General features: G+C 44.4%; 1 protein-coding gene across 1 annotated transcript in view; it reads left to right on the top strand.

Annotated features, from left to right (window-relative positions):
• Positions 1–1,258: 1,258 nt before the first annotated feature.
• The window catches only part of SNED1 (sushi, nidogen and EGF like domains 1), an 89,626-nt gene continuing 78,542 nt past the window's right edge, over positions 1,259–12,342 (top strand). The window contains exon 1 of the mRNA XM_060242100.1: positions 1,259–1,482. Within this exon, the coding sequence (XP_060098083.1) occupies positions 1,267–1,482 (216 nt within the window). The 5' untranslated portion in view covers positions 1,259–1,266. The remainder of the gene's footprint in view (positions 1,483–12,342) is intronic.

The following is a 12,342-nucleotide window of genomic DNA, read 5'->3' as shown; positions in this document are numbered from 1 at the left end:
GGGTGTTCCCCTCTAGGGTAGGGGAATTTCCCAGTAGTTTCCTCTAGTTTCTCCAGGTGAAATGGCTTACCCAGCCATAAGGGATAAGGATCTGTTTTGCCCTCATAGCCTCAAGCACTCTGTCTACCACATTAAGGGAGATCAAACCCAAAAAATCCCTAGGGGGCCAAACTAGATGCTATTGCTATACCTAAGACAGCGCACCTCCTTTCATTCTTTACAGAGTTCCTTTCCTTCCACTCAGCTAAACCCGAACATATCTTGGATCGGGGTTATGGTTTGAACAAATCTAACAACCATTCCTAATTTAAGCGCTGCTGTCGCTTTATAGCAGGAGTGGTCAAACTGTGGCTCTTTCACACTTATTGTGTGGCTCTGGAAGCCCCCACCACATTAGTCTCTTTAAATCACTTCTCCAAGCTAAGCTGTCAGTGGCTTGGAGAATGCATTTGAAGATAAAGTTGCCTTCTTCTCACCTCTCCCTCCCTCCTCCATTTATTTGTCTGCCTGCCTGCCTTCCATCCTGTCTTGTGGTTCTCAAACATCTAACTTTATTTTGCGTGGCTCTTACGTTAAGCAAGTTTGGCCGCCCCTGCTCTATAGCAACCGTCCACAACTGGAAGAGGCCAATACAGCTGCGAAGTGACCGCTACAGCATTACAGCATTACATGCAACTGCGCGTGGCTGCAGCTCATCCCACGATGCCTGCAGCCCAATTGCCCGCTGTTTGCTCGGAAAGCAGGAAGGCCCAATGAGTACCCTGGGATTTTCTGCACGGCCAACGTGCGCCACACAGCAGGAGCGCGCGGCTCCCTTCGCTTGCCGCCCAGCACGGCGCTCTGCCCAGGCGCGCTTCTTAGCGCTTTAAGAGAGGGTTGCTCCTTCTAAGCCCGCCTCTAACCTCCACGGCCGCCTCCTTCAGGACCCCTCCTAATTGGCTGACCAGGGCATGAATATGTATATCCTGACCTGTGGGGCGAGGTTTGCAGTGTGAATGAGCCGCTGGTCCCCTCCCTCGCTTCGGCACAGAGGGCTCGGTGTGCGTGCGGGTCCCTCAGCCGCAGGCTTCGCCCCCAGCAGCCTCCTCTGGCTTCCCGGGAGCCGGCGTGGAGTGGTGCTGCCGCCCGTAGGCAGCAGGGCTCTCGGTCCCTTTAGGGCCGGCTCCTTCCCGCCTGCCCGGCCAGTCCTGTTGCCTGCCCCGCTCCCTTCCCTCGCGCCACGCGTGTCACTCCCCGGTGGTGGTTCGGCGCCCGCAGGCAGGGGAGATGCGGGGCCTGTCCGGCGGGGTGGCGGTGGTGCTGCTGGCGCTCGGCAGTTGGCTGCAGCTGCGGGCGAAGGGCGCCGTGCCTCTGGCTGACTTCTACCCCTTCGGGCCGGCGCAGGGGGACGCGGCCACCCAGCTGCAGGACGACGGCGGCTCTGGGCTCCGTCCCGTCGCCGTGAAGTTCCCTTTCTTCGGCGCGACTCACACGGCGCTCTACGTGAGTAGTTGCCCCCTTCGGGCTAGAGGGAAGCGAGGACACGCCGAGTCCGCGGCGCGCAGGGCTGCTTAACGCGGAGTAGTTACCCCGGAACACTCTGCGCGCATCTCCTCCCCCCAGCCCCGTGCCCAGTGCTGGAATGGCACGCTTGCGTAGCAGTCAGCGGGGAGACTTATTTGACCACCCGAGCTTGCGTGCATTGCTGCCACGAAGCGGCGCCTGTCAACCTGGTTGTACCGGGTCAGATGTTACTTCCTCCGTATGACTGGAAAGGGAACGCTCCACGGTTAAGCGCTTTGAAGGGACATCCTGAGCATGTTCGCTCAGCAGTTCAGTGGACTGGGATTGCAACCCCAAGAGTGTCTGAACTGTCCCAAAGGCAGCCTACACCTTATTAGCTTTGTGACTCCCTAGCTATAATATAGCTTCTGCATTGCACATATTAGGCAAAACAGGAGATGCTTGAGGATGAGTTCTTTCCCTTTGGCTGTATTAACACGAGCAGAGACTCATCATAAATCTTAGATCATACTGGTAGCTTATGTCGATGAACCAAGGAGTTCTCTGCAGCTGCTGCAGAAGGAATTGGTTTGTTTCACAAGCATGCATGCACATGAACAGATTTCTCAGTGTTCCTCTGCTGAAGGAGTGTTTGTCTTCAGTCTTTAAACATCATGCAGAGATCCTGGCTGTAGGGTTATATAGTAAATTTAATACAATGAGGAAGCATGATAGTGCTGTCTTCTAGCCAGTTGAGTATCCCAGCCAGCAACAGTCACCAAAAGAGTCAGGGTGTTACTAGCCACAAGTGATCAATCTCCGGATGAGTCTACAGAATCACAAGATGGGTTTAAAAACAAGATCTGGAAAGACAATGTGTTTACCAGCTGTTTTATGGTCCTTTCAAACATGTTGACATGTTTTTCCACCCCCTGCAGTCATGGAAAACCTTTTTCTTTCTCCCTCCATAGCATATTCTAATGTGCAAATATATCATTTAGCTGTTTTGGAAATAGCACAAAGTGAACAGACCAAAGTTGTGAAACCGAAATACAATTTTTATTAGCCTAAGCACATTTGAATTATCAAATTTTCTTGGCTATATCTAAACTTCTGGGCCTAATAGGAATATAATATCAGAAGCCTGAGCCCTAAGAAGGTGGAAAATATTTTCCTGTTTTTCTTCAGATCATTTAGTATGGTTGGAATCAAGTCCCTGGGGTAAATAGCCTTTGATCTAATCATGATGTTAATACATTTTAAAATACAGCAATTTTGACCGTTCAGACTGTTTCATATACAACGGCTCTGTAAGGTAAGCCAGTTATTCCCATCTTGCAGGCAGGGGCTGAGGCTGCAAGGGAATGGTTTGTTTAATAAATTCACAGTAGAGGAAAGAATTGAAATAGGGTCCGTTTAAATTCATGCCTTTTAGCCACTATGTTGCATAGTGGCAAAAGACATGAATTTAAAAAGCAGATGCCTTTTAGCCACTATGGTGCATATGTTCCAGTGAAGATTTATTCACAAGCTTCCACTGATTCTTGATCTTTAAAACCAACAATTCTTGCCATGCCAAATAATTATATTGGCTGCTGTGATCCGATTAACAGCCCTGGCAAACTGCAGGAACCCGCTCCACCACTCCTAGTCATGATCTCTGTGCTCTTCCAAACTAGAAATAGATTACTTTAAACTAGCTAATTTTTGCCTAAATTTTTTTGCTTGTGGTCTTATTTTTTTTAATCACTTCCAAAGCCATCTGGATTTACTTGGGGACAGTCAAACAGTCTAATTCAATTTAAGGCATCAAAGCAGTAACAGGATGTTGAGAATCTGTGTGTCTTTGCTATATGAGGCAATTATGTTCTGTGGCCAAGGCGGTACAGTGGCCTGGAAGTTCTGAGTTCAAGGACAGTCCTCTCCTTAATCAGGTTCCCCCATTTTATTTACTATCTAGATCTGTGGGGTGATCTAGCTGTAGAAGCTGGGTATTTGGATGGTACTCTGGAGACTGCCATAATTTACAAATAGGCTGGTGGTTTTAGGTTTGGGTGACATTCTCACTGAAAACAAAACACATTTTAAAAGCGTTAAGTGTAAAGAAAAATGTTGTTTAAAAAGTCTTCTTACTAGCCATGATAGAAGGCAGGAAATTGCTTACAAGATGACAAAAAAAAAACTCATTTCCTGGACGGAGCAGTGGATGTAGAAGTTGCCTCTAGAGAGTTTTCAACAACAAAACAGTGACATAGCCTTGAGAGATGCTTTTTGTTCTATTAACAGGTTGGCAAAGAGGGAGATTTATGACGAGCCAAAAATATCACCTCTTAAGTAGATGGTAATTAATTATGATGGTGTCAGCTCATGCCAGAAATACTGCCTAGATGGATATAACTTCCTTATGGTCACTTATGGGCACCATGTAAAAGGATACACCCAGAATACTGACCCTCCTGCAAGATAGTACCTGTAGCAAAAGAGACACACACTTATTGAACCCGATGGTGTACATGCATTATCTGGTGTGGACATGATATCTGTATGGGTAGTTTGTCTTTTGTGAAGCTGCCACTAGATTTGCACTTGTATCTTGGAAAGCTGAGAACCTGTGCTTCTACTTCTACTAGAAAAGTGTTCAAGTTTAGGATGCAGAATACATACAGACAAGTATGTATTCATACTCATGGATCTATTTCATATTTGACTACACACTGGCAGGTACAGCTTACCTGTTGGCTGGCATTCAGCTTATGGAGCAGATTTTAAAGAGATCAATCTTGTGAGCAACTAAAGGACAACTTGGTGATCTGGGGAAGTCAGCATGGATTTGTCCCCAACAGGCCAACCTAATTTCCTTCTTTTATCGAGTGACAAGCTTACTGGATAGAAGGAATATCATTGATATCATTTACCTGGATTTCAGTAAAGCTTTTGACAGGGTTCTCCATGATGTTCTGATGGGTAAACTAGAGGACTGTGGACTGAACTTTGGGATAGTTAGGTGAATAGGGAACCGGTTGGAGAACCACATTCGTCTATGGCATTTCATCTGAATGGAGGGAGGTGTCCAGTGAGGTGCCACAGAGCTCAGTTCTGGGCCCAGCATTTTTCAATATTTTTATCAGTGATCTGGATGAGGGTGTGGAGGGGCTACTTATTACATTTGCAGATGACATCAAATTGGAAGGAGCAGCAAACACACTAGAAGGTAGAGATAGACTTCAGTGATATCTGAGCATACTGGAAAAGTGGGTGAAAGTAAATAAGATGTAATTTAACAAGGATAAGTGCCAGATTCTACATCTGGTAATGAAAATGATGAACATGTATACTGGATGGGGGATACACTTCTGGGTGTGTGTGAAAAAGATCATAGGGTACAGTGGAAGGTGATGCAGTGACAAAAAAGGCTAATGCGATCTTGGGATGTATCAACGGAGGCAAAATGTCCAAACTGCAAGATATAGTCCCTCTGTACACTGCATTGGTCAGGTCACCCCTGGAGTATTGTGTGCAGTTCTGAAGGTCTCACTTCAAAAAGGATGTGGACAGAATGGAGCAGGTGCAGTGGAGAGCTATGAGGATGATCGGGGCCTGGAGACCAAGCCCTGTGAGGAAAGCCTGAAAGACTTGGGAATGTTCAGTCTGGAGAAGAGGACATTGAGGGAGGACATAATTGACCTTTAAATTTTGAAGGGCTGAGAGGAGAGCAGGGAGCTGTTCTCATTGGTAGTAGAGGAGAGGACTTGCAATAATGGGTTTAAATTAAGGGAGGGACTGGGAAGGTAGATTTTACTTGCTAGGCAATCGTAATATGTTTGGTTTCATGAGAACATTTGTAATATGTTATCAGTTCAGAGAGGCTTAGCGCACCCAAGCATGGTGCTCGGAGCCTAGTTAAGCCAGTATTTTGTTCATGGGATCTTTGCCACTTCCGATACTATAAGTGTTAACGTTGTGATGCAAATGCAACAAATGGCTGAAGTACAATGATCTTAAGCAAGAGTTTGGCTAAGATGTCAAAAAGAGAATGCAATATTCAGTACAGCAGTCAGGGATGCACACAGTGAATGAGATATCACAATCCTACATAGCCAATCAGATTTGTCCTTGTGCCAATGTCACTGATGGCAAATGAAGTGACAATAGCATTTCTTCAGGAGGTAAACATTCAAAACTGTTGGGAGGGGGCTGTGTTGCTCCTGTAAAAAGATTTCAAAAAAACCAGTATGTAGTTCTGGATCAGCCTAAAGGTTTGCAGAAAGCACTGCAAGTCCTTTAACTTGGCACATTTATAGTGCAAAATGGACAGAAAAGGGTGTAGTTCTGCTTAAGTCTACAGTGTTGAAGTAATAAAGGGTTATGTAAGAGAAGTAATGTTAACTTTTTTCATCCTGTTAATGTACAAGGGGAAGCAAATACGATTTAATATAAACAGTTGTTCTGCTTGACCCACTTGCAGTAGTGTCAGAAGGGCTCCAAGGATGGGAAGCAAAAGAAGAGTGAGAGAAAAAACAGGCCCCTTCATCCTTAGGAGACTACGTGAAGGAATGAGTAGGATGACTGAATTGGCAATGCAATAGCAGTGGTGGACAGTAAGACCTGATGACCTGTGCATAGATTCAAGTTGAAGAGCAATTTAAGGAGTTCCAAATGCAGAAATGAGAGGGCAGTATAACAAATAACAATAGCCAACTGAGGAAGAACACCTCCTGCCTGGAATGCACAGATTCCACAGTCCACATATTTGGCTTAAAAAGGTAAAAGTAATCCCCTGTGCAAGGATTTTCCAGCTCTGGGGTGATATAACTTTCCCAGCGTTTTCATGGCAGACTTTTAATGGGGTGGTTTGCTGTTGCCTTTTCCAGTCATTTACACTTTACCCCCAGCAAGCTGGGTACTCATTTTACCAACTTCGGAAGGATGGAAGGCTGAGTCAACCATGAGCCAGCTACCTGAACCCAGCTTCCACCAGGATCAAACTCAGGTTGTGAGCAGAGCTTGGACTGCAATATTGCAGCTTACCACTCTGAGCTACAGGGCACTTACCACACAGTATATAATGCATTAAAAAAGGTAAAGATGGTCCCCTGTGCAAGCACTAGTCATTTCCGACTCGGGGGTGACGTCGCATCACGAAGTTTTCATGGCAGACATTTTTATTGGGTGGTTTGCCATTGCCTTCCCCAGTCATCTACACTTTCCCCCCCAGCAAGCTGGGTACTCATTTTACCGACCTTGGAAGGATGGAAGACTGAGTCAACCTTGAGCCAGCTACCTGAACCCAGCTTCCGCCGGGATCTAACTCAGGTCGTGAGCAGATCTTAGGACTGCAGTACTGCAGCTTTACCACTTTGTGGCATGTTATAAATAGGCATCATTTGAGGTAGTTTATCATTTGCGTTCCTTATACATGTTTGCCTCAGATTTGTTCCCTACAATTTAGTCAGCAGGCTGAACTCCTCACGCGAGGTAATATCTAGGTTCTTGGTAGCATTCTGGAATAGGGCCTTCCAAGATCTGAATGGTAATTAAACATGATAAATCCCATGCTGATGACCTTGTGGCAAATCAGATATATCTCAAAATCTGACACAGTGGAGATGTCTGCCTATGCAACTTGAGATATTTGCCCAGCATTGTGGTGTAGGGTAGTTTGTTAATTACTTAATGTGTTAACAACTGTTTGGGCTTGTATGAGTGGTACAAGGGGTGTGTGTCAAATGCCTTTTGAGCCTAGTAATTTTATAGCTGGGTGTTGAACATGGCTCCCCTAGAGAGTTTGGGCCTGAGGCAGTGCATTATTATTGGTCCATGTATACTGGGTTGCAAACCAGTTGCAGTGTTTCTGAATACTTAAGTCCACATGGATCATTGCAAAAATGTTTTCTCACTATTTGTCTCTGTGATCTGTTGGTCAGAGTCCTTCTCTGCACCAGTATAATTGAGATCATCAACATCCTGTCCTGTGGCTACTTCAAGTACTTTGGCTTGAATCTTGACTGCTGCTGCCTCCCTTTCCAGATGGTGAGCTTCCTGGTTATATTTTCAGCTTGGCTTTCTTGCAGCTGCAAGGACAGCAGCTTCTGACTTCATGGTTTCTCCTTTGCCATTAAGTAGCATGGTCTGATTTACCATCTCAGTCTGACCTTGTTCTGCTTCAAGTGGTGATATAGATATTTCCCATGGAAGGACTTGTGAAATCAACAGGAATGTCACAGAAGCCTGGCATTCTGGTTCATACTTGAAATCCTCAGGTTATAGAAAGCTCTGTCATTGCTGTGTATCTCAAATTACCTCACTACCAGGAAAGTGATGGGTGAGTCCTTATTCACTGTGGAAAACATAATATTCTGAGAGTGGTGATAAATTTCCAAAGGATCAGAGCAAGTTTGGTGTGCTCCATTTCTAGGTGACTGCATTGTAATAAGAACTTTAGCATTATCGCAGAATAACATTAGGTGTTAAAAACTCAAATGTTCACACAAGCCCAATGAACATTGGGTGACTCTGCACTGGACACTTTGTCTCTGTTGAACATGCCAAGTTTGCGGATGACACTAAATTGTTCAGGGTGGTGAGAACCAGAGAGGATTGTGAGGAACTCCAAAGGGATCTGTTGAGGCTGGGTGAGTGGGCGTCAACGTGGCAGATGCGGTTCAATGTGGCCAAGTGCAAAGTAATGCACATTGGGGCTAAGAATCCCAGCTACAAATACAAGTTGATGGGGTGTGAACTGGCAGAGACTGATCAAGAGAGAGATCTTGGGGTCATGATAGATAACTCACTGAAAGTGTCAAGACAGTGTGCGTTTGCAATAAAAAAGGCCAATGCCATGCTGGGAATTATTAGGAAGGGAATTGAAAACAAATCAGCCAGTATCATAATGCCCCTGTATAAATCGATGGTGCGGTCTCATTTGGAGTACTGTGTGCAGTTCTGGTCGCCGCACCTCAAAAAGGATATTATAGCTTTAGAGAAGGTGCAGAGAAGGGCAACTAGAATGATTAAAGGGCTGGAGCACTTTCCCTATGAAGAAAGGTTGAAACACTTGGGACTCTTTAGCTTGGAGAAACGTCGACTGCGGGGTGACATGATAGAGGTTTACAAGATAATGCATGGAATGGAGAAAGTAGAGAAAGAAGTACTTTTCTCCCTTTCTCACAATACAAGAACTCGTGGGCATTCGATGAAATTGCTGAGCAGACAGGTTAAGACGGATAAAAGGAAGTACTTCTTCACCCAAAGGGTGATTAACATGTGGAATTCACTGCCACAGGAGGTGGTGGCGGCCACAAGTATAGCCACCTTCAAGAGGGGTTTAGATAAAAATATGGAGCACAGGTCCATCAGTGGCTATTAGCCACAGTGTATGGAGCACAGGTCCATCAGTGGCTATTAGCCACAGTGTATGGAGCACAGGTCCATCAGTGGCTATTAGCCACAGTGTATGTGTGTATATAACATTTTTTGCCACTGTGTGACACAGAGTGTTGGACTTGATGGGCCGTTGGCCTGATCCAACATGGCTTCTCTTATGTTCTTATGTTCTTATATTTCATAGGATTGTTGTAAGAAGATAAAATGGGATAATTATCTCTTGATGTATTGTTGGTTTTTAACTGTTTGATATGTTGACATCTGCCCTGAGCCCTTATGGGAAAGAGAGAGAGAGAGAGAGAGAGCTATCCTGAGCTCCTTGGAGGAAGGGTGAAATATGTATACAGTAAACAGAGATGTCCTTATCTCATCACTATCCAGGGGGGAGGTAATAAATGTTTATTTTGATGGACATCTGGAGATACTTAAGGTGCCACAGCTGTCTGAAACCGAAATGGTGGAAATTGTTCTTTTGTAGACCTTACACATGAATCAAGAAAGGAGATTAGCTCACCAGAGCCAAATTAGGGCAGTTAACTTTTTTTTTTTCGAAGTCTCTCTGGTTTTGGTCTTCTGCCTGTTGTGCCTTGCAAACAATGGTGATTACATTAAACAATGGACACAGGGAGAGAGAAGGTTAAGCCAGGACACTACAAATTATCTGTAGAAAAAATCCAGAGGCATTGGAGGATATTAGATGTGGGCATTCTGTATAAATGTGCCTTTGGCTTGCTGTGAGAATACAAAAATGGGTTCAGTGCTGGAAAAAATAGATGTAATGTGGATAGAACATTGTATTGTTCATTAGATCCAAAGCGTGTGTGGAGGGGACTTATTAGTCACACAAGGCTACACTGGAAATATATAATTAAGCAAGTGGGCTGCATTTGATTTGCACATTTGAATATAATTAATGAACAACTCGGCTTTGGTAGAACTTCCTCTGGAATATGATGTTCAGTTCCTGAGCTCTAATATGTGGAAAGCCATTGACAAGTTGGAAAGAATGTTAAGAAGGGCAATGAGAAAGAATCTTCAAGACAGCATGAAGGAAGATAGAATGGCTAGCCTATACTTTCCCTCACAGTTACAAAAGAGATTAAATGGAAGATGAATGGATGATTGAAGGATGGATTGGATTCGGTTGACAAGAAAATTAAATAGTCACAATGGTGAAAAGGGAATGATGGCATGGTGAAAGGTCAAGGGGTATAAAGCAGGGACATTGAGCTCATGAGGGCCAGATCTGATATAGAATCATAGAGTTGGAAGGCACCTCCAAGGTCATCTAGTCCAACCCCCTGCACAATGCAGGAAATTCACAATTACTGCCCCCTAAATTCACAGGATCTTCATTGCTGTCAGATGGCTCTGTTTAAAAACCTCCAAGGAAGAAGAGCCCACCACCTCCCGAGGAAGCCTGTTCCACTGAGGAATCGCTCTAACGGTCAGGAAATTCTTGCTAATGTTGAGCCAGAAACTCTTTTGTTTTAATTTCAACCCATTGGTTCTGGTCCTACCTTCTGGGGCCACAGAAAACAATTCCACACCATCCTCTATATGACAGCCCTTCAAGGACTTGAAGATGGTGATCATATGGTAATCTCGGCCGCCTCCTCTCCAGACTAAACATGCCCACCTCCTTCAACCTTTCTTCATAGGACTTGTAGTCTCCAAACCCCTCACCATTTTCATCACCCTCCCCTGGATCCGTTCCAACTTGTCTGTACCCTACTTAAAATGTGGCGCCCAAAACTGAACACAATACTCCAGGTGAGGTCTTACCAGAGCAGAGTAAAGCAATACCATCACTTCATTTGATCTGGACACTATGCTTCTGTTGATACAACCCAAAATTGCATTTGCCTTTTTAGCCACCACATCACACTGTTGACTCATGTTCAGCATATGGTCCACTAAGACCCCTAGATCCTTTCGCACATACTACTGCTAAGACAAGACTCCTCTATCCTATAACTGTGTATTGGATTTTTCCTACCTAAATGCAGAACTTTATATTTATCCCTGTTAAAATTCATTTTATTGGTTTTAGCCAAGTTATCCAGCCTGCCAAGATCATCCTGTATCCTTTGTCTTCTACTGTATTTGCAACCCCTTCCTATTTAGTAATATCTGCAAATTTAATAAGCATTCCCTCTATTCCTTCATCCAAATCATTTATAAAGATGTTGAACAAAACAGGTCCAGGACAGATCCTTGAGGCACCCCACTTGTTACTCCTCTCCAAGAGAATGAAGAACCATTCATAAGCACTCTTTGGGTGTGATCTGTCACCAGTTACAGATCCACCTAACGGTAACAGGATCCAAACCACATTTTACCAACTTGTCAACAAGGATAGTATGTGGAACCTTATCAAAAGTCTTACTGAAATCAAGATAAACAATCTCTACAGTGTTCTTCTGATCCAGCAAGGTAGTCACTTTCTCAAAAAAAGAGATCAGGTTGGTCTGACATGACTTGTTCTTGAGAAACCCATGCTGGCTGTTAGTAATCACAGCCATCTTTTCTAAATGTTCCAGGACTGACTGTTTGATGATTAGTTCTAAAACTTTTCCAGGTATAGATGTAAAGTTGACAGGTCAGTAGTTACCCGGATCCTCCTTTTTCCCCTTCTTGACGATGGGGACAACATTTGCTTGCCTCCAATCTTCCAATACCTCTCCTGTTCTCCAATAATTCTCAAAAATAATAGCCAGAGACTCAGAAATTACATTTGTAAGCTCTTTTAGTACCCTTGGATGCAGTTTATCTGTCCCTGAGGCTCTGCTCTGGGGCTCCTGTGCAATTGAGCAAGACTGGCAAAGCAAGCCGTGATGCAGAAGGAAGCAAAAGAGGGAGAAGGAAGCAGATGGCAGAGGGTTGTTTGCAGGCTTGATAGGAGCTCTTCAGGCCCCATGTTTCACACTCCTGGTATAAAGCCTTTATACAAAGGCAGGCTGTGGGTAAACCTTAAATAAGACATAACCAGTTAAACACTGGGGAAAGCTCCTTTTAGAATCCTCTTACTTTATAATTTGTTTTTAAAAGGTGATCAGGCATCCACTGGGGAATTTTTGTCACATTTAAATCCCACTCTACCACTTCTGGATCTCAAAAGTGACATAGGTGGACTTTTCATTTTATCTCTGAAGTATCCCTCGGCTAAGACAGCCAAAGGCAACCAGGGAACTGAGTGGGAATCCAAGCTTGTACTTCCCACATTCAAATCTGCTGCTGTAGGGTTTGGGGGGGGGGGGTTGGTGTCAAGTCACAGCTCACTTATGGTGACCCTGTAGGGTTTTCCAGGCAGGAGATATTCTGTTGAGGCCTAGCTTTCGCAGTCAACAGGTGTACTGATAAAACTGAACCAAACTAGATGTTCATTTCTTTAAAAAGTTGGTTCCAGGTTCCTTACAGCCACACAACAGCTGTGGAGAATGGTTATTAATTTTTATTTTATTTAGTAATACATTT

Source organism: Heteronotia binoei, chromosome 6 (assembly GCF_032191835.1).
Source record: "Heteronotia binoei isolate CCM8104 ecotype False Entrance Well chromosome 6, APGP_CSIRO_Hbin_v1, whole genome shotgun sequence".
Classification (NCBI taxonomy): domain Eukaryota; kingdom Metazoa; phylum Chordata; class Lepidosauria; order Squamata; family Gekkonidae; genus Heteronotia; species Heteronotia binoei.
Note: the sequence above shows the minus strand (reverse complement) of the source record. Positions and strands in the feature narration are given on the sequence as shown.